Genomic DNA, 24,632 nt, shown 5'->3' with positions numbered 1-24,632 from the left:
TGCGCATTCTTGCTCTTGTCCGCTTCAGCCTGTCTAAGTGGAGAAATCGATCGGCATGGTATTTTTGATTTTGTGGAGGTGATCACTTTATCTCATGTTTGATGTCAATAAATCCAAACTATTGTGCACAACACTTTTGTACTTTCACCGCTTAAAGTGGACAAGATCAGTAATGTGCATTTGCATTTTGGTGGCGATCGGTCGCCGTCTTAGACAACAGAACTGACAATTCGAGCAATATTACCTTGATTGCCTCCCTGCTGTTATGTGCTGAAAAAACTGAAAAAAATAACAAATAACAAGCCGAGCTCCAAACGGGGGCATGCCAATTTGTCGTAAATCTCATAACAAAAAAAACCCTTAAATCACTACAGACTCTTTTAGGGGGGCGGGGCATTATACTGATGTCATTTTTTACATGCAAACCTAATATAGAAGTGGCAATGTTAACGTCAATGAAGCGTCCCTTTCAGTGTGATGTGCTAATTTGTAGCAACTAAAGGGGAATTAAGTTGATAAGCCATAAATTCAAAACTTGAGAAAGAGTAGTGGAGGCCAGCCCGAGAGCAGCTTTGTGAGCAACAGTAGTTTCATGTCTTAAAAACGCCATCAAGGTATATATATATATATATTTGCTCTGAAAATGCTGATAAATATGAACAGAATGAGCTACATGATCTCCTTGAGTGTACAGAGTCACGGGAGGCTGCTTGAGCCTATCCCAGCCGACTATGGGCAAAGGCGCACTACACCCTGAACTGGTCGCCAGCCAGTTGCAGGACACCCAGACAGACTCAGACACAAGTTAGGCAAGTGTATTACGACACCATCAGCGGCACTAAGCTTTTTGAGTATCTAAAACAAGTTTTGACAGGGAACCAAAGGAGATGTGGTACTGTAAGAGGACATCAGTAGTGGTAGAGATTGAACTGTAAGATTTGGAGACAAAGGTAAAGAAAGAATAAGAGACAGAAAAAAACAGGTGAGAGACTCGAGACAGATTAGAATTATTCGCATATCAGGAACTTTAAACCTTAATATGGGACATATTGAAACCTATTTTGGTGATGTTAAATGCAGGACAGTGTGGTAGAAGACGTACATGTAGAATTGTATAAAAGTGATCCAATGTAAGAAAGGGAGGTGGGGTTCTGGGGCATACTGAGACCCCCCGTCTGTATTGCACCATGTCAGTTGAAGGGCTTTTTCGATCATCTGCAAGTGTCCTGTTGAGAGAAACCTGCTGACTGCAGGAAGATGCTTTCTGCGGGGTCAAAGATGTCACAACGCGTTTCATGCAGGCTGCCTGACCTTGTTACAAACAAAAGGGCTGATAACATCGAAAGTAACCTGGTGGGAAAATGGATGACTGAAAAGTGGTACAACACGCACTACAAACAGTCTGATGAGAAAAATAATGGACAATACATGTTATGACAATTGTATTTTCTAAAGAATCGTTGCTTTCTGACAAAGACCTTGGAGACGGGGAGGAAATTGTTCAGTCTTGGGTGACATTAATACATGATGTAAATTCCTTTCATTCTATCTATAATTCCTAAGCAAAGTCATTGTGCAACATCAACTAAATTTGAGAGACATTATATTTAATCACCATATAGAAAATGCCAATGTTGCATTATCAAAAGTCATCAATTTGTAATTCATGAAAAGACTTGTCAATTTCTGTTTTTATCATTGTTAAACACAATATATATATAAGAATTGCAGGACATTTTTAGCCTCCCACAGCCATGAAATTTCAAATAATCAATACAGAAAATATAAAAACATTATCTTGTCATGTAAATTGTAGATGTCCCAAAAAAATTAAACGCTATGTTGCTGTGAGGACTAAATATTATTCAAAATCGCAAGTAACTCTTGAGCACCCACCTAAAGACCAACTTGGCCAAATAGCGACCTATGTTTAGAATTAGAATTAGAATTAGAGATCCCTTTATTGTCATTGTACTCAAGTGTGCAACGAGATTAGAGGGCTCCCCTCTCCAGTGCAATACAACAATAATACAGACAAATATATAAATTAGATAAATAAATAAGAGAGTGCAATGGAACTCTCTTAGTTTATCGTCACAATATCAATTGAAAATCATCATTGTGCTCGCTAAAAGATGCAATTACGTATGTCATATGTATGTATAGATTCACAAAAATTTCCATTGATGCAATGGATAATTTAATTTACCGTACCGTATTTACTTTCCTTGTTTTCAAAAGATATTCCAATACGACTTGGGGAATTATGCGTTTGGACTAATGGTATCAAATATAACAGGGCAGACCTGAAAGGCAAGCCTTCACTTTATTTATTTATTTTTATGTTTTCAGGCACAATGTGATGTGTCTCTCAAACCAACATTATAAGAAAAATATATTCACGTCAATGTTTTTTCATTTATTTAATAGCCAAGTTTTTTCTTGACTAGTTAGCGTTGGAGCTAACACAGCTAACAATTAATCTTGAGCAAAAACTCTCTGATGAGCATACATATTGATTTGCACACCTGTCAGTGTAATATTACACTGAATTATATAAATAAATGGTTTACTGATTGCAAAAGATTATTCCAGAATTTTGCTTCCAGGTTTTTCAGATGCCCGAGTATCTGTAACAATGTTGCGCCAAACAGTAAATTATATATGAAAAATAGCCGAACATATCATTGATCAGTTGATGGTTGAACAGGAGAACTCAAATACACGATGGACTACTACCAGGTTTTCATGAAGACCCAACAAAATATAATAAATAGTCAATAATAAACTTCCCCAAAATTATCGTGGCAATAATTCGCCGCTCACACTAAAATTACCCATGAATAATTGAATACTATATTCCCAGTTTGGCTGCATGTCTGGTATTAGTTACTGGTACTATACCATGACGTGTACTTGTAGAGGCCTTTTTTAAACTGATAAACAGCACCATCTAACGGTCATTAAAGTAAACTACATTGTTTGCGTTTGCTTCAGCGGCTGCCTTCTCGAGTGTCCACTGGTGGCCGCGGTATACATAAAGTGCATTTGCGTGCGTGTAGTGGATTGGTAGTTCCGCAAACTAAACTAAACAATAACCCTCACAGAGAACCTCAACTTAATACTGTAGAGAGGTGGCACATGGGCAGAGGAAAAAACAATTTTGGTGAAGATTAAATAAAAGGTGCTGTTCTTTACAGGAATTTTCAGTTTGGTTAACCAGTACGGCATCATTATAATCCGAACAAAATCATACACTCGACAGAGTCAGTATGACACGGCATGTCTGCTTGTCTTTCTCCACACACTAACAAACAAATTCGGAAAAAACTACAATTGCCGAATTGTTAACCCACATTTGTTAACAAACATGGTTAAACGTAATGGTGGTCTAGGACTTCTGCATAATACTGTATGTACACAATACATTTTCATAAACAATTCAAACCGCAATCCTTACTCCATGTTGATATTCATGTTGTAGTCTATCCGCAGTTTATGTCATTCTGTCGGTGCTCACTGACAGTTTGCCTGAGAGATAGTTTATTCAAACAAAATATAGCGACCTGATTTCACCACGATCATTCTTTTTTATGTAAGCCTATAATTATTTTTTTTTACAAACTAATAGAAAGTCCATATTGTTTAGATATTTGTAGCTATTAACGTTTAAGTTTAAATCATTGTTGGACCTTTTGCTGATCGAGTGTGAAATGTCCGACTGTATTTGAATGAACTTCGCGTTTCGACGAACTCGAGAGACGTCCTCATCACTCTTTAATGTCACCGTTACGATCCAGTCCGATTGAACGAGAGATCGTTGCTGGTTAAGAAATAAGTCCATACAATCACAAAAAATTTGATAATATAAAACACACAAACATTTTGATAATATAATAGCTTTATTGTCCCTGATTAGTAAATGTCACCAACTAAATTTTTCTTACATTTGGCAAAAATACTTCATAGTACCAGGTTTGTTAGGGCCATAGGGGGCTTTCTTAAAAGTAAGTTAGTCAACCTGTATGAATTTCCGCCATGACGCTGAAATATTCAGCATTTGGAGGAAGCGACCTATGAATTCACGCATAGCCATTAAGCTTCCCGAAATACACCACCATGTATAACATGACCTCAGCCTTCCAAGGTTTCAAACGAAGCTTTGGAGGACGCTGCATATGCATTTGGACACAGCCACAGTGTGGTTGCCGGCCGCATGGCCACCAGTTGGAATACACAATTTGATAGGTAGGCGACATCACATAGGACACTGTGTTGGTTAGAAGCATGGATGAAGCAGCTCATTGTAGGCAGAGAGACATACATGTCTGTTTAATTCATTTGCGTTCACCCGTAAGGAAGAGAGAAACAGAGGGAGAAATAGTTTTCCAGGACAGCTTGAGCTTTTCCAGGACATTTGACCTCCCCCCCCCCCTTATTTTCCATGACGTGTACCAGGACGCGTGGGAACCCTGACAATCACCGACTTCCTGTGTCCGGGATTTTCCTCTAAGTTTTTGAGGTTAATGACAGCTGACAGATGTCACTTAGTGAACTCCACCGTCAAGATGGTGAAGCGGGGTGCAAGAAAGCTTCTGGCTGAATGGGAGAAGGCTGCAGGGTGGCGTACTTCAGGGAAACATCCAAACCCACCAGGGGGCCTACCACGCTGAGCCACGTCAAAATGTAGTTCACTTGCCTACACAAGACACAAGAATATAAAGTATGTGACATTAAATATCGCTATTGGATTGGGCTATAACCTCTGTATTTGCAAAAGCAGGAAAAAAAAAACAACTAACATTGCATTTCAAAAAGATCAACCCGTTATGAACACTTTATATTGGCCAATAATTTGAAAACTAACATACCCACACGGGGACTGATAAATAGTATAGATCAGTGAAAAAAGTATTAAATTGACAAATTTGCACATACAAGGTTTCCATCTGACGGCAGGAATATGTAAATACATTAATTTCAATCTTACCTGTGTTGCTCTTGTTCTAACTGCAGTACTGGTCTCATAAATTCCTCAGTTTTACAGGGATGGAGCATGAAGAAAGGCTGACCCAGCAGTGGATGCTCCTGTCACAGACATCAAAAGTTCCACAAGAGTACACCTAATGAAGATCCAGGTTGAGGGCCACTGACTAAGTCACTGACAAAGCTAAAGACTACCTGCTGCGTGATAGTTGTCAACGGGCTGTGCTGCAGTCGCAACCTGAAGTTAGGATGAACAGAACTCCACACTTCATCCAGAGAAAGACTCCTCCCCTCTGATATACAGACAGAAAAATTAAAACAACTCAAACAACTGCAGTGGAACCTCGAAATTCCGAGGCCAGTGAAGCAGTAAAATTCACTTTCAAAGAAAACACATTGTGACGGAGCAGCTCCGTCAATAAGGACAGCACAGCACAGCATGTTCCCGGAAGCGCAATCGCGCACACGCATGCACCGCACATTCCCATACTGATGCATTCAATTCCATCCCGTGTAATACCTACGCACCCACCTGGCACGACTTCAATACCACGTCCGTCAGAGTTTTAATAGAGCGACCGAGGGTGCACACTTGGTAGTTTTATTGTGAATGGAAGCATACATGGACACACACGCACGCACGCACGCACGTTCAATTGAACAACTCACCAGTCACGAGACGCGGCAGACAACAGCCACGACATAGAGGAAGACCAAACAGCGGGGGAGCTTCCGCGTTTCTTAAATATGTTTGTTTCGCGTGACAATTATGTCAGCTGATGCCCAAGGGGAGGGGCGAATCGTGTATATATAGTAAGGTGTTTGGAAAGGGAGATAGATGAGAGGTGCTGCAGTGCAGGTAGTACTAGAGAGCGAGACAGTGACGCATTTTGTAAAGTAGCTGATATGGTAGTTATGGTTGAACTCCATTCAGTGGTTTTGTAAATATATATAGATAGACACCCTTTATTTTTGTAAATTACTATATTGTCACTTTTTGGGTTTTTGGACTTTTGGGGGACTTTTCACTGTGTTGCACTTTGGAAGGGCTGCACAATAAACATCACTGTTGCACATATTCTGGCTACGCCATTTGTTTTGGAGGAGGTCGAAAAGGAACCCGCGACATATGGTGTCAGAAGTGGGATGGCTAGCCGGAAAAAGACAACCCTCCTTCCAAGGCAGCGCACAAGACTGTCATCTCCCCAATCCCAATCACCTGGGTCGTCTTCATCAGAGATGGATGAAGAGTCAAAGCAATCTGCAGCTGCCCCAGTTGCCCCAGCGGTTCCACAACCAGGAGAGGAACTGATGGCGATGATGAAAGTCTTTTTGGCAGCACAAAATAGGAGAGAAGAGATCCTGTTGGCAGAAATGAAGGGCCTGAGAGTTTCTCTTTCTCATGGCGACTACAACCCTCAACAAGCACTCACTCCACCTCCACAACGTGGTGCAACATCAAGCACAGAAACTGCCAGCAGTCCCAGGCTACCTCTGCAAACACCTGCACCTCGTCAGTTGCAGCAGATGGCACCACAAGATTCATCTTTGTTTCACCTGCCATGTGTTAGCCACCAACCTGAGCAGTCAAGGTCAGACTTTGGGGGTTACTCAGATCCCAAAATACCCCAATATCAAATGGGGGAGGACATTGAAAATTATCTACTGCGTTTCGAGCACATGGCCAGGACCTGGAAATGGCCTGAGAGTGAGTGGGCGTGCAGACTCGTTCCATTGTTGTCTGGGAAGGCACTGGAGGCCTATACTGCAATGGATGAAGAAAGGGCCCACTGCTACCACACCCTAAAAGCAGCACTGCTGATAAAGTTTGATATCTCGCCAGAGACTTATCGGCAGCAGTTCAGATCCACGACAGTACCCCCTGATGAAAACCCCACCGAGATCTACCACCGACCAGAGCAGCGAAGCAAGGAGGAAGTCGGCGAGGCGATCATCCTGGAGCAGCTACTTCGTGTTCTTCCAGCAGAGGTGAGGACCTGGGTGAAGGAGCATGAGCCAACCGAGGGACTCCACGCTGCCAAGCTGGCCCTGCAGTACCTCAACGCACGCAGAGGAGGACCTCCTACACGACCCGGCAACACACACCGACCAGCTAATCTCCAACCTCAGCATAGACCAACCTGGAGAGAGCCCAGCCAGAGGTTACCAGGTAGCTCCAACTCAGCCCCGCACCCACCTGGAATCGGTAAGGACTTTCTTTGTTTCTACTGTCAGCAACCAGGCCACAAGGCTTCAGTGTGCCCTGTTCGAAAAACTAAGTTGGCTGGTGCCTGCTATGTTCCCCGCCCCGAAGGGGGAAGGCAAACAAAAGAGACTACAGTGTATTAAGACAGTGACTATTATGGACCAACAAGTGAATGCATTATTAGACAGTGGTATCTTCATGTCGTTAATTAGACAGGATATTGTGCCGATAACCTGTGTGAACTATGGGAAGCAGGAAGACATTCTATGTGTACATGGGGATAAGCACCCTGATCCCACAGCTGAGCTACGTGTAACAATTGATGAGCAGCCATATAATGTTGACTGTCGGGGTGGTTGAGAAACTGCCAGTAGCAGCCATTTTGGGATTGGACTTGCCAGTTCTCCTGGACTTGCTGCAAGAAAAACAACCACTAAAAACTGTTTGTGAGCAAAAAGATTATGTAAATTTATCAGGTCCAGTACTTACACGAGCACAGGTCAAAGCGGGTGTCCCATCCAGCCCCGACCTTAGGAGTGATCCGAGTAATAGTGATACTCAAAGGCCCGGTAACAAGTATCCCGGTGTTCAACCGCTCCCAGACTTTGACAATAGTCTGTTGGACGGGGGGACAAAGGGGCCCAGGAAGTCACGGCGACAGCGCCGCTTTGAGAAAAAGTTAATGTCGGCAGAGCCTCAACTAGAAGACTCTTTAGAAAATCCAATATCGTCAATTCCAAAAAACATGTCGGCACTTCAGAGGGAGGATGAGTCATTAAAACCCCTGTTTGATAAAGTGACTGAGGGGACAATGGGAGGTTGTGTCGGGAAGGAGCAATTTGGGATCGAGAATGGGGTCTTGTATGCTACTGATAAAGATAACAAACGCCTGGTTGTCCCTACTAGCTGTAGGTCACTTATCATGCACCTAGCACACACACTTCCATGGTCAGGACACCTCGGTCGCAATAAAACATATTTGCGAATCAGTTCCCGTTTTTACTGGCCATCCATGTACACAGACATACAACATTATTGCGCCACATGCCCCACATGCCAAAAAACCTGCTCTATCCGCAGGTGTGATCGAGCATTTTTGCAGCCGCTCCCGATAATCTCAACTCCATTCCGCAGAATTGCTATGGACATTGTGGGTCCTTTGACAAAAAGCATTGGTGGACATGAATGCATCCTCGTAGTGTGTGACTACGCCACACGTTTCCCAGAGGCATTTCCATTGAGCACAATCACTGCTCCGGCAGTATTTCGTGCCTTGGTGCAACTCTTTTCCAGAGTTGGCATACCAGATGAGATTCTAACAGACCAGGGAACCAATTTCACTTCAAGATTAATGCAACTGTTCAACAAACAACTGAGCATCTCCGCCATCAAAACCACTCCATACCACCCACAGACTGATGGACTAGTGGAAAGGTTGAATCAGACCTTAAAGAAGATGCTCCAGAAATTTGTGGATGATACTGGAAAAGACTGGGACCGGTGGCTACCATTTTTGCTGTTTGCCTATCGCGAAGTTCCTCAGGCGTCAACAGGTTTCTCTCCCTTTGAACTCTTGTTTGGTTGGGAGGTTCAGGGGCCATTGGACTTGCTCCGAAAGGCCTGGGAGGCACCTTCCACCACGTGAAGTGATCGGGGGGTGGTGAAATTTGTGCTGGAAATGAGGGAGAGACTGGCCAGGTACCAGGAGGAGGCAGAGGTCAACCTGCGGGAGGCCCAGAAAAGCCAGAAGACCTGGTATGACCAGCAAGCTCGCCACCGGGAGTTTAAACCCGGCCAAAAAGTATTGCTGCTTCTCCCCACAAGCAACAACAAGCTTTTAGTAAAGTGGCAGGGGCCATATGAGGTCACCCGGAAGATGGGTCCAGTGACCTATGATATTTTCCACCCCGAGAAGAAAAAAAATAAACAGACTTACCATGTGAACCTTCTCAGAGAGTGGAAGGAGCGTTCAAACCAGGCTCCAAAGGAGGTCCTACTCGCGCGGAAGGTGGAGGACAACGACCACGATGATGATGAAGAGGCAGAGCTGGAGTCCCCGACGACGACAGATGCGCCTGCACTGGCACATCTGAAACCCAAGCAAGTCACAGAGATGTGCTTAATTTTCAAGACGGTGCCTTCTCTTTTTTCCGCCAGCCCAGGGAAGACGACGGCGGTAGAACACGTCATTCGTCTCAAAGAAGGACAACCAATTCGTCAGCGCCCCTACCGAGTTCCACAACACTTGGTGGAGAGACTGGCCAAAGAGCTAGAGGAAATGCTGAAGCTTGAAGTCATTGAGCCTTCCAAGTCGCAGTGGTGCAGTCCGGTGGTTATCATCCCCAAGAAAGATGGTTCCCTCCGCATCTGCATTGACTTCCGGAAGCTCAATGCGATCTCCCAGTTTGACGCTTATCCAATGCCCAGAATTGAGGACTTGCTCGAGAATATTGGAGCAGCTAAATTTATTACCACACTCGACCTGTGCAAAGGATACTGGCAAGTTCCTCTGGAGGAGTCAAGTCGTCCTTACACAGCGTTTCAAACGCCAGCTGGACTGTTCCAGTTCACGGTCATGCCATTTGGACTGCATGGAGCACCCGCGACCTTCCAAAGACTGATGGACAACGTGCTCCGAGGATGTGACAAGTTCAGTGCGGCGTACCTTGATGATGTGGTGATTTACAGCAAAACCTGGGAAGAACATCTCCAACACTTGTCTGTGGTGCTGGGGAAACTCCAAGAGGCGGAATTAACACTGAATCCCTCAAAGTGTGAATGGGCCCGGGAGGAGACAAGATACTTGGGGTACCAGTTGGGACGAGGAGAGGTGTGTCCTAAAATGGATAAAGTGGATGCTATCCAGAACTGTCCCCGACCCCGAACCAAGAAGGAAGTTCGGTCCTTCCTTGGACTTGTTGGCTGGTACAGGAGATTCATACCACAGTTCGCAACAATTGCCGCTCCACTCACCGACCTAACATGTAAGGACAAAAAGAATCCTGTCGAATGGTCTGAGGACTGTGAAGCAGCCTTCAACAAGCGGAAAAAGCACCTGTGTTCAGCTCCCGTTCTCAAGAGAAAAGATTCTTAGTGCAGGTGGATGCATCTGCTATCGGCCTTGGTGCCGTTTTGGCCCAAGGGGAACCAGGACAAGAACATCCGATCCTCTACCTGAGCCGCAAACTTCCGCCACGGGAAACCAGGTATTCCACAGTGGAGAAAGAGGGTTTGGCAATAAAGTGGGCCTTGGAGAGGACAGCACAGCACAGCACAGCATGGTCCCGGAAGCGCAATCGCGCACACGCATGCACCGCACATTCCCATACTGATGCATTCAATTCCATCCCGTGTAATACCTACGCACCCACCTGGCACCACTTCAATACCACGTCCGTCACAGTTTTAATCGAGCGACCGAGGGTGCACACTTGGTAGTTTTATTGTGAATGGAAGCATACATGGACACACACGCACGCACGCACGTTCAATTGAACAACTCACCAGTCACGAGACGCGGCAGACAACAGCCACGACATAGAGGAAGACCAAACAGCGGGGGAGCTTCCGCGTTTCTTAAATATGTTTGTTTAGCGCGACAATTATGTCAGCTGATGCCCAAGAGGAGGGGCGAATCGTGTATATATAGTAAGTTGTTTGGAAAGGGAGATAGATGAGAGGTGCTGCAGTGCAGGTAGTACTAGAGAGCGAGACAGTGACGCATTTTGTAAAGTAGCTGATATGGTAGTTATGGTTGAACTCCATTCAGTGGTTTTGTAAATATATATAGATAGACACCCTTTATTTTTGTAAATTACTATATTGTCACTTTTTGGGTTTTTGGACTTTTGGGGGACTTTTCACTGTGTTGCACTTTGGAAGGGCTGCACAATAAACATCACTGTTGCACATATTCTGGCTACGCCATTTGTTTTGGAGGAGGTCGAAAAGGAACCCGCGACACACATCAAAAACACATTTTTTCACATAACTGCGGACATGTGTAACATCATGCACATCTCGTTAGTGTTTCTTCAAGGGTGGGAAAGATAAACTGGTTAAGGTTAGACATGATGGAACAACTTCGTTAGTGTTGACAAGTTGCACATATATGTTACATCCAGGAGAGTAAAAAAACTTTGGTTTGGTTATGTTTGCATTTACAGTGAACCCCCGCTACTTCGCGGTTCACCTTTCGCGGGTTCAGTGCTTCGCGGGTCTAAAAAATATTCGGGGGCATAGTAGTTTCGCCGAGCGGCACAACGGGGCGCTGGAGCGGTTAGACGGCCGGCGTGCGCCGAAGAAGAGCATGGGCGAAGAGGCGAGTGGACGAAGAAGAGCACGTTCCCCCGGGCAAGATTGGGGGCGACGTTTCGCACGGTTCGGGACCGTACGAGAGCTCCGCAGGAGGCCGGCCGGCATGCGTGGCAGTTAAGCCGAAGAGGAGCACCTCCCGCCCGGGCACGAGCGGGGCGACATTTCGCTCCGTTCGGGACCGTACGAGAGCTCCGGAGGAGGCCGGCCGGCGTGCGTGACAGTTACGCCGAATAGGAGCACCTTCCCCGGGCACGGGCGGTGTCAAGCGGCCCCTAAGTTTAACCGAATGGAAGCTCCGGAGGAGGAGGGCATGCTCGCGTCACAGTTAAGCCGAAGAGGAGCACCTTCCCTGGGCACGGGCGGTGCCAAGCGGCCCCTAAGTTTAACCGAATGGAAGGTCCGGGGGAGGAGGGCGGGCGTGTGTCACAGTTAAGCCGAATAGGAGCACCTTCCGCCCGGGGCACGAGCGGGGCGAAATGAAACCGAGTTCAACCGAACGGAGACACGCTTCGGGGGAGCAGGTCCGGCGTGCGTGACAATTAAGCTGAAGAGGAGCACCTCTTCCGCCCGGGCACGAGCGGAGCGCGAGGCTGTCAGTTATGAATGAATAAAGGAATAAATAAATAAATGAAGAATGCCACCTTTCATTTCACTGTCATGATCCGTGCCCGTCATGCCGCGTGTTTTTGTTTTTTCAGCTGTGTGGGCGTTCCTCCAGCGATCGTCTCGCGCCATGCCGTCAGCTGCTGCGAGACGCGCCCACCAGCCCCGCACCGGATTCCCATTCACTCACTGATTACACTCACTATATAATCCACCTACACTGACTACCTGGCGTCGGATTGTTATCCTACTTGCTCATGCTCCCGTACTTCGATCGTTAGCTTGTTCAAGTGTTTCTTGTCGCGTTTTTCTTTCATTTCGTTATCAGCTACAGCTCGGCTCGTTTTCTGTTCTCTTTTTCTGTCGATGATTGGTCTCCTCTTATCCTTCCTTGGTAAGCAATCTTCGTTAGTCATTCCTTGCCTTTTGCAAGAGTTTTTCGTTCTATAGTTATTCCCTTTTCCTGGTGCGAGTGTTCCACCAGCGCTTTACGTTCTTTCCGCCGATAGATTGGTATTATATATATTATAGCCGATAGACCCTCATAGTCCTAGATTGTAATTGGATACTGACTATATTGTGATTATAATAAATATCTTTGTATCACCACCTTTTTTCCCGTGTCTGCGTTTGGAGAGTCCTGCTCAATCCTCCAGCTCTGCTGGAGGATCATAACATTCACAGGGCACACCGGACGGCGTACCAGCAGGTAAAAGTCGAAGTAATTAAATAAATACAAAAAGAAGTAATTGAATAAATACAAAAATAATGGCTGGGGAATAAAAAAACAAGTTTTAATAATAATTTGGTTTTTTTTTGTTATAACATGAATTTCACTCTCTCTACCTGTATATCTATATCTATATATATATCTATATATCTATATCTATATATCTATATCTATATATATATATATATATAAGCATTTTTGAAGGTGCGCCGCTACTTCGCGGATTTTCAGTTTTCGCGGGTGGTCTCGGTCCCCATTAACCGCGATAACCGGGGGTTGACTGTATATGCAAGAGAAAAAATGCTTTAGTATTGGCACATTCTCCCAAAGTCACTTTTATTTGATAAGCAATTAATGAAGGGACTTTTTCTGCTTACTTGGGCAAATATCTGGTTGAGTGTTTTGTTTCAATACCTATAAAAAAACGTGTTTTGTAAAAATAGGTGTTTTTTCTTGTTTTCACAAAACATTTAAATATGACTATCTCACTGAGCTGTGGAGGCATGTCGTGAATGTTTTTTGTTAGGTTTCGTTCAATGTTGCAAACAGTTGCAAAGATGTTTGCAAACCATTTTAATAGTCGCAAACAGATTTTCTGGTCGCCATCAATTTTTGAATGTATTCAAAATTTCTTTACGACAAGAAAAACTGTTTGATACAGTTAGAATTGTTGGCGAACATCTTTGTGACCGTTTAGGAACTTGAACGAACCCTACTGAAAAAAAGTTTTGTGCGAACACACTTGAAAACGTTGGCCGTGAGATATTTGCATTAGACAATTATGCGTGTGTCTGACGATATGCATGATATATCCAATGCTGACACCACCTGGTTGTCATGAAGGGAAAGAAAGATAACTCGCCTAGAGTGGATGCTCTGAAATAGAGCACAGGTGTCATATAGCTGCAGGAATACAGGATGTGATACTCATATTGAAGCACACGATTGCTGCCTCCAGACACTGCATCTTCTTCGTATTCATGATCAAAGTCATCGTTTGTGCCGTAAACACCCACTTCATCAACTGCAGCATCCTGGAGAAAAGAAGGGAAGAGTTTTTGTTGAGGCATCCCTACATTATCTTCCGAGTTAATTAAGGGTCAGAACACTGGTCATCAGCTTTTGCTAGGATGATCAAACTTAACGTATCGCGAGGCGTTTTCAGGCCAGCCGGGGGAGACAGTCTCTACAGCAGAGGTGTTCATTAGAGGGTGAAACAGGAGTGGATTTTCACTCCCGTCCAGTGTTGTTTTCGTCAACGATGACGAAAATATTTCCTTAATGCCCCTTTTTTCAATGACCATAACGAGACGATGACGAGCTAAACGAGGTTATTTGATGACGAAAACATGACGTGACGTACATGTAATTTTCGTTGACGAGACGGGACAAAATTGTTAGCGTGTGGTCCGTCAGATGCTCAAAATTTATGACATCCTTCCTATTGTACATGTAATCTGTCTTTCAAAACATTGCAATGAAGTGCAACCTATCTTTTGTTTGGGCACGCCCACCACCGGGGCAGGGTGCATGCGCCGCACACACACAGTCACAAAAAAGACAAACACGTCAGCTGTCATTCGTCTCGGCTCGCACACACTAACACGCGTTCCTTTGACGGACCATGGGGACAGTGAAACTCGCAAGGCTACTTCGCTCTGATAACTGCAAGCTGGTGAAAGTAAACAAGACATATGTTTGATAAAGTTTGTACTTGTGCTACTGTACTATAGAACAAGTCTACTATGAGTTTATGTTAAAACGTTTTTATTTTATGTTGCTTTAAGTGAAATAAAGCCACAACAGTTGCCAAACAAAACGTTTTGGTTCTTGGCTTATTTTGGAGCAATGAGCATTGATTCCACTGATATGTTATCTGTTTGTAATGCAAAATCCTTAATAGTCCAACAGAAAGTCTTTTGCTATTGGGTGGAAACTCCGTAGGCCTATTTTTAACGAAAACGGACTAAAACCTTTTTGAGTGTTGGTCTAATAAATTTACAAAAACTAGACAAACTTTTTTTGGGCGTTTCCGTCGACTAAAACCAACTAAAACCTCTGAGTTTTAGACTAAAAATAGACTAAAACTGTCATGAATAGGAATGACTAAATCTTCCAATCAAGGACAGGGATGCCGCCCATGCTGCCAGGTCTGCCCTCGTCCTCTTGGACTAACCCGGTCCCGTCTGCTCCCATGAACTTTTTATCCTGTACCGTCCCAATCCTAAATTAATTAAAAGTTAAAGGGATCATCCAACCAGGATGTTCTATTTTTCAATAACAAACTCAATTTATGGGCAGCAGTGGTAGAGTGGTCGTCTCCCAACTCAGAGGTTGGGGCTTTGATCCCCAGCCAGTGTGACCGTGTCTAAGTGTCCTTGCTCCGTGGTGGGGCGTCTCGTACATCTATAGAGTGGGCGGGCCAAGGGGGAAGCGGACGAAGAGCTTAAGCACAAGCCAGTGGTTAGGATTGGCTGAGCTTCTCATCCTATGCCTAAGAGAGGGACTGGACACTTGGCAGGAGAAACTCATTACGGCCGCTTGTATGCGTAATCTGGTTCCTTTGGTCACAACCCACAGCTCGTGACCATATTCGAGAGTGGAAGCGTAAATCGACCAGTAAATTAAAAGCGTCACCTTTTGGCTCAGCTCCTCCTTCATCATGACAGAGAAATGCAGAGTCTGCATCACTGCAGACGTCGCACCAATCCGCCCGTTTCTCTCCCGCTCCATTTATCCCTCACTCATTAAAAAGACCCCAAGATAAAATAAAAAAATCAAGCTTCCTATGATGTTTTTATTTAACCCAGTCTGCTCCAGATGACAAACGATGATAGACACGATCGTAAAAAAGTGACATGATGGAATCTTTTTTATCATCTTTGCGATACACTGTATATGGTCATATTGCCAGCTCTGTTATACAGCGTTTTAAAATGAGGACACCTGATGCAAAATTGTTAAGCTTTTGCGAAAGAAGGGACTCAAGCTAGTAACCTTCACAAATCCTAGGAAAGGATCTAAAAGATTACAAAAATTTGATGATGTCAGTGGGTCACAGCCTTGATGAAATTATTGCAAGCATGGGATTTACAACTCAATTTACAGGTCAATGGACATTCCTCCCCTCACCGATGGTCACGAGCTGTGGGTTGTGACAGAAAGAATAAGATCCCGGTGTTACGACCGGCTCTGCGAGGGAAGGAGGGAAGTAACATAAACCACGTTGTAAAATGGTTTGGAGCAAGTTTACAATTTATTTTTAGTGAAGAAAAGAGGTAGGTTTCAAACAAATGAGCTTGAATAAAGATATTGACGACGTTCACAAATGTGTATAAGTAAACACTAGCAAGTGTCTCCAAAATTTACGAAAGTCCATACGAGAGACACAAATAGCGCAAGCGAGGCGAACCGAACTCTTAAGTCCCAGCCGCCCTGAGCAGCAGAACCGAGGTCCTTTTATTGGTCCCAGCTGCACAGGTGGAGCTCGTTGATTGGGACGTCCATGAGTAACGAGCAGGAAAGCAGTCCACCAACGGGGAACGAGCGGGAAAGCAGTCCACCAACGAAGAACGAGGGGGAAAGCAGTCCACCAATGAGGAACGAGCAGGAAACCAGGCCAACGCTGAGGCACAAGTCCATTGACTTTACTACGAAAGGGTGGAAGAGTTAACACAACACACAAGGGCGTGGCCTTGTAGGTGGGCCCTAGCCAAGGGCCGTAACACCCGGAAACAAGCAGTCAAAATGAGCTTCCTCCGCATTGTGTCCGGGCTCTCCCATAAAGATAAGGCGAGAAGCTCACACATCCAGGAGGGGCTCAGAGTCCAGCCGCTGCTCCTCTGCATTGAGAAGACACAAATGCGGTGGCTCGGGCATTTGTCAGGATGCCACCTCATCTCCCTGGTGAGGTGTTGCGGGCCTGTCCCACCTGGGAGGAGGTCCAGAGGACGACCCAGGACACACGGGAGAGACTATGGCGCCCAGCTGGCTTGGGAATACTTGGGATCACCCAGGAGGAGCTGGACGTTCAGTTACAAATTAATTATTAATTTTAAAATTAAACTTGTTGCTTCTACACACTCCTCTCGTAGTGTTAACAAAAACAATCCGTGGACTAGAACTAGAACGGAGTAGGACGTGAGTCAATATCATAACAAGCTAAAAGTCAAACCTATAATTTTTTTGGAGAATAAGGTAAAACGAAAAAAAAAAAAAAATTTTTCAACACAAAGGCAAATTTCTTGCGTCTTTTTCACCTGTTCTAGTTGATCACATATGCTGTGGCAAGAAGTGTATGACTCTTTGTCAGAATGATCGCCATCCTGGTTCCATGAAGCCCTGGAATTGATGAAGACTGACCTGAGAGCAGTCTTTCTCATGTAGCCCTCCTCTGAACCCTAAGGATGAACACACATTAGTCACACATGTACGACAGATATTTGTCACATTATAACCCAGGGCTTTGCAATTAATACAGCAATTCCTCACCTGGAGGGTTTCCCAACTCCAGCCATCTCTTAACTGATCAGACAACTTCAGGAGGACCTGACAGCACTGACGGAACGTCTTCTCCCCTTGCAGACGCAAGCTCATTTCTGCACAGAATGAATATCCCATATGATGACTCAGTAAATACACCCATGAGAAACTACAGTACAGCCAGAAAGTACTCACAGCATTTCATTCTTTCCTAATTTATGGTACAGCTTGGGCTGTTAAAAAAAAAAAAAAATTTGACCAAATTGGTTGTGTCCACCACAAAAATTGGTTGATACAAAAATGTCTCAACACTATTAATCAATTACTTACTTATTATATTAAAACCATATTTGCAATGCCTGCAACCAATGTTCCGTGTATCTGCATGAACATTTGCAGAGGTGGGCATTCCGTCAGTCTGATGGACAGGTTACTGACGAAGGCATGTTTTGCTGACGTTTTTTGGGTTGGGGCTGGGGGGTGGTGGATGGACATTTCACTATTTTACTTAATTGCAATCAATGGTCCATCTAGTCACTTGTGTTAGACTACCTGATCAAATCACTAGGCTTCCATCCTTCAGTCTTGTGGTTTGGATATCAAATGTTTCAATATCCAATGAGATTGTATGCATCCCAACGAGTTAAATAATAAACAACAAATATTTTGGTGCACTAACACTGTGTTAAGTCCTGAATATAAATAAAAAATAAAAAACGTTTGTTGTTATTGAAAGCAATCTGATAGGTATATTTAAACAATTTTGTTGAACTAATACAAATAAAACAAATTTGAAGTTGTTTAGCCATCAGCTGTTATTTCACTGCTTTTTACATTGCTGTAGTATCATTTCCTTTTTTGTCTTCCTTTAAAATGATAAAATCACTCACCTTTTGATCACCCGCCGCTTATTGCAAATAGAGTACTTGTTCCAGTAAAATACTTCAGTCACTGTCACTCCTTACTTATATCATATGAAACTGCAGTGTGCCAATTGAGGCAGCTATACATCAACAAATATGGTCACGCTGTACCGCCCAAAAAAGGGTGCTACCAACAGTATTGTTTTTGCCAGGCAGTTTAGATTTAGTCTTAGTGATTTGGCCGAAAATGCTTATTAGTTTTCGTCAAATTTAGTCATTCCTATTCGTGATAGTTTTAGTCGAGTTTTAGTCGATGAAAACTCAAAAAGGTTTTAGTCTGTTTCAGTCGACGGAAACGCAATAAAAAAGTTTTAGTCTAGGTTTTGTAAATTTATGAGATCAAAACTCTAAAAGGTTTGAGTCCGTTTTACTTAAAAATAGCCATTCAAGGTTTCCACCCAATTGCAACGACTTTCTGTTGGACTATTAACTATTGTTCATTACAAACAGATAACGTAACAGTGGAATCAATGCTCATTGCTCCAAAATAAGCCGAGAACCAAAACGTTTTATTTGGCAAATGTTGTGGCTTTGTTTCACTTAAAGCAACAGAAAATAAAAAAAACTTTTAACAACATAGACTTGTAGTAGACTTGTTCAATAGTACAGTATGTGTCACAGTCGCCATGGTTTGTCAAAGGAACGCGTGTCAGTGTGTGCGAGCCAAGACGAATGACCGCAGACGCGTTTGTGTTTTGTTGTGCCTGTGTGTGTGCGGTGCATTGCACCCTGCCCCGGTGGTGGGCGTGCACAAACAAAAGATAGGTTGCACTACATTGCAATGTTTTGAAAGACAGATTACATGTACAATAGGAAGGGATGTCATAAATTTAGGGCGTCTGACGAACCACATGCTAACAATTTCGTCCTGTCTTGTCTCGTCAACGAAGATTTCATGTACGTCACGTCATGTTTTCGTCATCAAATAACCTCGTTTAGCTCGTCATCGTCATGGAAAGAAAGGGGTGTTAACTAAATATTTTTGTCATCGTTGACGAAAACAACAATGGCGACCAAGTCTGTGCTGGTGCGACCAACTGAAAAAGTTATTTGCACCAGTGTGATTATTGAAAAAGTTAGTGTACAGCCATGATATTAATAGATGAACATGGTTCATAGCGGAAATTTCTCAGACTAAGCAATGAGTTTGTTTTCACGGAAACACTGGATTTTGCAAGAGAGATCGTCTTAAGAACACGGTTGATGTGTCTAGCCTTTGCAAATGTCGCGTGAAAAACAACAGGAAGGAATTTTGTGTTGTAACATCACAATCAACAAGTTCACAAACTTTCAATAAAATCTAGATCTGTTTGGTTAAATTTTTCTTTGGTGATTTGGCATATAAATAAAGATGTATTGTATTGTATGGAAGGGCAGCATGGTGGTTGACAGGTTATCACGTCTGCCTCACAGTGCAGAGGTCACTGGTGCGATTGCTTCTTGTGTGGAATTTGCATGTTCAGCGTGTGCCTGTGTGTGTGTGTGTGTCCACCCGGTACTACTGTTTCCTCCCACATTACAAAGACATGCATGTTACAGTAGCTTGATTGAGCACTCTAAATTGTGCCTAGGTATGATTGTGAGCGTGGATGGTTGTTCGTCTTTGTGCCCTGCGAATGGCTGGAAACCAGTTCAGAGTACCCTGCCTGCAACCCTGCAACCCTTGGAGGAGAAGCGGCTTGGATAATGGATGGATAGATGGCTGGATGGATAGATGGATGGATGGATATATTGCATGGATGGAATGACCGAATGTTTAAGTTTGTAACTGTGACAGAATGTGGACTCGTCACACGAACGGTTTCTTTGTAAACAAAACGCTGGTTCATACAGAAGTCGCGCACATAATTCCTAGAAAAAGGCTAATGTGTATAAGAATAATGTAGATATGTCCGTGTTGATTGGGGCCTCTTCGAATTCCCGTTTCGTCTTAAGAAATTTACTTTCCTATGTGAGCGATATGACCTAGGAGTAGTTGGAGGATAGGATCGATCGAATTCTACAAACACACAACAAGGTGCCGCGATGGAACCTTCAAAATTTCCTTTGGCCAAGGTTACTCTTGACCAACCAAGTTTATCACGCTCAACTCTTTACTACAGCAACATTTCAAACAACAGGACACCAACATAGTTGACAGACTACACAAAGACGCTCAAGTTTCATGCACAAGACTTTAACAATGTTAAAATAATAAACATGCATTCCTCCAAAATAGAAATAAAATCATATAGACATTTACATAATTTAATAGAAAATACGTGATTCCAAATCAAGACTTTATAGAAAATAATAATAATCCATCCATTATCCAATCCGCTTATTTTACGAGGCTTGCATGTAAGGTGGATCATAGGACTGGGCGATATGACCTAAAATCAATATCGCGATAAACTGAGCAATTTTACCTCGATAACGATAAATGCACGATAAATTCCCCCCGTGGACCAAAATCAAAATAAATGCAGGAAATGCATATTAACTGCTTTTTTTTATTGACCAACTGGTACACATTACTTTCAATGAAAAATAAAAGTTCAAAAATCATTTGTATAAACATTCCAAATAGCTTGCTTTGCATGACTTGAACAATGTCACAAAGAACAGGAGAAAAAGGGTACCTCTCACAAAATCTTTTTCTACAAATAGATTGCGCCGAGATGCTGTCATGCCATCTGCAAAGGCCTAGATTTGTGTAAAGGTATCTTGTAAACAATATAAATCAGAGGTATTCAATTAAAAGTCACAGAGGTCCACGACTAAAATTTCTTCCAATTAAAAGGTCCGAACCAAAGTCCAACTTCCCTTAATGTCTAGCCTATGTTCACATTTTTATATTGTTTCAATATTTAGTCATTTTCAACAGAGCGCACTTATATACTAAATATTTAGCAATGTTCCCATTAAACACCTTTGCCAGTCAAACAAATATAAGGCGTTTATTTCACGTTCAAGAAAATGTGGCTCCAGGAACTTAAGGGTGCCACTTCCATAAAAAAAAACTGTAAAATATCTCCTGCAGAAATAGATCAAGTGCTAAGCATTAAGTTAACATTTTTTACCTTTTTTTCTTAAATCAAAGAGTTATCAGCCTAAAAAAAACGGAAACCCTAATTATTCAACATGTTCAGTACACAATCAATAAAAATGGCTGTCCTCATGAAAAACTAATTCAAAATTAGCTTTGACACCACCTTTTCTTTTGAATATTTTTTTTAACTTCTCCTAATGAGAAAAATGAGTTTGGGACTGCCCTGCCAGTGACGTAAATCTGGGTTGGAACAGAGTCAGGGCCATTGGGATTTGGTAGATTATTTCACACATCTGGGCTTAGTGTTTTCCTTCAAATAATGTTGGTGCAACCGCATTTAAGCACTCCTTCACAACTTCCCCATCGCTGAATGTTTTTTCATGTTTCCCCAAAATCCATGATACTTATAGTGAACATTCGTTTGCATGCCGCTGGGCTGTAAACGAAAATGTAAAAATCTGTTGTACTGCACTCGAAGTTCGATGTTTTTGCATGCGCTCGCCTCAAACGTCAGCGGATAACTGTGCACAAAAGGGCGGTGCTTTGTTTCGTAGTGGCGCTTCGCAATGTTGCGACGGTTTCTGAGCATTTGATGCACACTGGTTTTGAATCGGCTGCAGCCAGAACGAAACTAAATTTCTCCGCCTATTCATTTAAAACAACACGCATCGACCTTGCTAACTATTTAGCACGGCATACTGTCAGCAGCACTCTTTTCCGGTCTGCTGCGCAATTGGCAGTGGATCGTAAACAAAATATTTGATTGGCTCAAATCAGTGACGCCTTTTCCTTATTAACTAGAATTGCAGCGTCAACGTTTGCGAATGCGCCCTGAAAAAAATTCATCATAGATTGGTCATGGGACCGATCCGTACCGCGGTCCGCCATTTGTTGATGCCTGATATAAATAATGCCATGTGGGCGGCACGGTGGGCGACTGCTTAGCACGATGGCCTTACAGTGAGAGACAGCATCGGGCGTGGGTTCGATCCCGGCTCCGGCCATCCCGTGTGGAGTTTGCATGTTCTCCCCGTGCTTGCGTGGGTTTCCTCCGGGTACTCCGGTTTTCTCCCACATTCCAGAAAGAACATGCATGGCAGGCCGATTGAACACTCTAAATTGCCCCTAGGTATGAGTGTGAGCGCGGATGGTTGTTCGTCTCTGTGTGCCCTGCAATTGGCTGGCAACCAGTTCAGGGTGTCCCCTGCTTACTGCCCGAAGATAGCTGGGATAGGCTCCAGCACCCCCCGCGACCCTAGTGAGGAGAAGTGGTACAGAAGATGGATGGAGGGATAATGCAATGTGAGAAGGAACTCATCGCCTGTAAACAAAATGCTAAATAAAATACTAAATAAACTGAAAAAAATGTCAATGGAATGCCAATGCCAAATAAACAAGTGTGCATCATCAGGAAAATGTACCGTCACGAGTACTCTGATGCACAGTCGCCACTTGTCTATCACAGTCAGGCTCAAACAGGGATCCATGTTGCGACTCGATCCCAAGCCGGATGTGGACGCAAAATGCTTGACATGTCTACGCTCCCGGTTTGTGACAAATATTTTCGTACCTCTTGTCAGCTACTTTCATGAGGCGTTTAAATCCTGTGCGCTCCACTGTAACTAAGGAGCTATATCTTTAGCTATGTGCTAGGCTATCGCGTCCACCTCTGAGACGTTCTCTCGTATGGCGTCGCCTCCGTTATGGGCTGTTGTCACTTGTCGAACCTTGCTTCTCACTTTGAACTTTTTGCACAAGCTCCATGTCAGCAGCATGGTTGTGTTGTGGGTGGTGAAAAAGAAAAGGTTGGACGCGCTGTTTTGGGTGCTTACGACAAACTTTGTAGTTCATGTTCTTTTGCTCAAACATCGTCTTTATGGAACCCAAAACATTGCCAAACGACAGATGTCGAATTTCTTTTCGGGACAAGCGCGACAGGAACAATTTCAACCAACGTCATCAGCCGTGTCAGCCGCTTCTGGATTTGACTCGCCAGCTACGAACGCATCTTCTGTTTACTTTCTTGTTCAGATGGGTGGAGTCACGTGACGAACGCGCTGTTGCCGTCTTAAAGGGGCATGAACATCGCCGCAGACAGAAAAGACTTTTCTTTACTTTTCTTTTTTTTAAGACACCGAATTTACCGACATGGGAAAAATGATGTCGCTCATTGTAATACATTTCGGTAACGGTAAATTTTCGGTTTATCGCCCAGCCCTAGTGGATAATAATAATAATTTAATGAAAAACATCCTGCGATCGTTCGTAAAGACAACACGTAGCATCTGTATATTTTTCATTTTATTATTAAGTTAATATTTTCCAGCTAAGTTCCGCAAGCTCGAGACTGCTGTCAGTACGCGTGTTGTGGTATGGAAAAGTGCAGTCAAATTCATATAAAACAGTGCTGTCCTTTCACATGTTTGAAAGAAAGCACCCTTTCAGCTCTCCTTGACCTGATGACGTCGTCATACAAAAAGGATGGGAAGGTGGCTCTAAGGTTACGTGATTTGACTAACAAAGAGACATGAGACTGTTTCCCTCGAACGTCATTTCGGCCTCCGAACAGACGGGGGTAAAAAGCGACCTTTAGTGCAAAATATGGAGGTAGCGAAGAACGGCCTTTCAAACGGAGAGCAGCAGCACCAATTCAAAATATTAGTGTTACTACATTACTGCAAAGTACGTTGTGACTAATTGGTTTAAAACATTTGTGTGCGGTAAATGCTAGCGAGCTCAAGTGCTACTCTATGAAGGCTGAGTCTCAATACTGAGATGCAGCCCAAACAATTGCTCTCAATACAAAAGTGTGGCGTGAAAAAATAGATCCGCTCTCATTTAAACCTCCACCTAAACGGTACGACTTACCGTCAGTCGACTTTGACAGCAGAAGCCGCAGCATCAACGACAGCAACAAACTGACTGCAACGTGAACAACGTCACATCAGATCACGTGCCAACCGACGTCACAGCTTTATACATCGACGTCACCTTGGCTGTGCTCGAATGTCCACCCCTGTGCTGCATTCGAGGTATGTGGGAAAAATCATACTCAAGTTGTCTTAGGTTCGTGCAGTAAATGTCTATTTTTGTTTATTTTACGAAATCAATGCGTGTTATTTATTTTTTAATAATAAAGAAATAAATATATACATACTACACCAGTTATTGGATGCTATGAAAAGGGTGGAATTGTATTTATCTACATCAGTTTTCATTTGCAGTGTTTGGAATCAATCAGTGCAAATGTCCTCCTTATTTATGACACTCTACAAGAGGAATTTACGCATTGTTTGGTCGGTAAACAGTAGTTCACTATGGTGGAATTAGTAACATGAGGAATGAATTATTATT

At 43.5% G+C, this 24,632-nt stretch overlaps 1 protein-coding gene across 1 annotated transcript; it reads right to left on the bottom strand.

Annotated features, from left to right (window-relative positions):
- Positions 1 to 3,883: 3,883 nt before the first annotated feature.
- Positions 3,884 to 24,290, bottom strand: atg10 (ATG10 autophagy related 10 homolog (S. cerevisiae)). The gene is made up of 7 exons (XM_088311524.1): positions 24,147 to 24,290; positions 17,334 to 17,440; positions 17,102 to 17,242; positions 13,705 to 13,876; positions 5,182 to 5,279; positions 4,991 to 5,088; positions 3,884 to 4,699 (listed from the first exon to the last, which is right to left on the bottom strand). The coding sequence occupies exons 1-7, from the start codon at positions 24,178 to 24,180 to the stop codon at positions 4,564 to 4,566; spliced, it is 786 nt and encodes a 261-aa protein (XP_088167650.1). The 5' UTR covers positions 24,181 to 24,290; the 3' UTR covers positions 3,884 to 4,563.
- Positions 24,291 to 24,632: the final 342 nt, after the last annotated feature.

Source organism: Idiotropiscis lumnitzeri, chromosome 12 (assembly GCF_059441095.1).
Source record: "Idiotropiscis lumnitzeri isolate Australia: NSW breed Sydney's pygmy pipehorse chromosome 12, RoL_Ilum_1.0, whole genome shotgun sequence".
NCBI classification, from domain to species: domain Eukaryota; kingdom Metazoa; phylum Chordata; class Actinopteri; order Syngnathiformes; family Syngnathidae; genus Idiotropiscis; species Idiotropiscis lumnitzeri.
This window is presented reverse-complemented; position numbering and strand designations above follow the sequence as displayed.

Bases quoted from the DNA above. Each gene is read 5' to 3' on its own strand.
- atg10 (XM_088311524.1), bottom strand. From the start codon at position 24,180: ATGCTGCGGCTTCTGCTGTCAAAGTCGACTGACG. The intron at 17,243-17,333 runs GTGAGGAATTGC...GTTCATCCTTAG, and splicing joins GGAGTTGGGAAACCCTCCAG to GGTTCAGAGGAGGGCTACAT. The intron at 5,280-13,704 runs GCGAGTTATCTT...TCTGTATATCAG, and splicing joins TTTCAGAGCATCCACTCTAG to AGGGGAGGAGTCTTTCTCTG.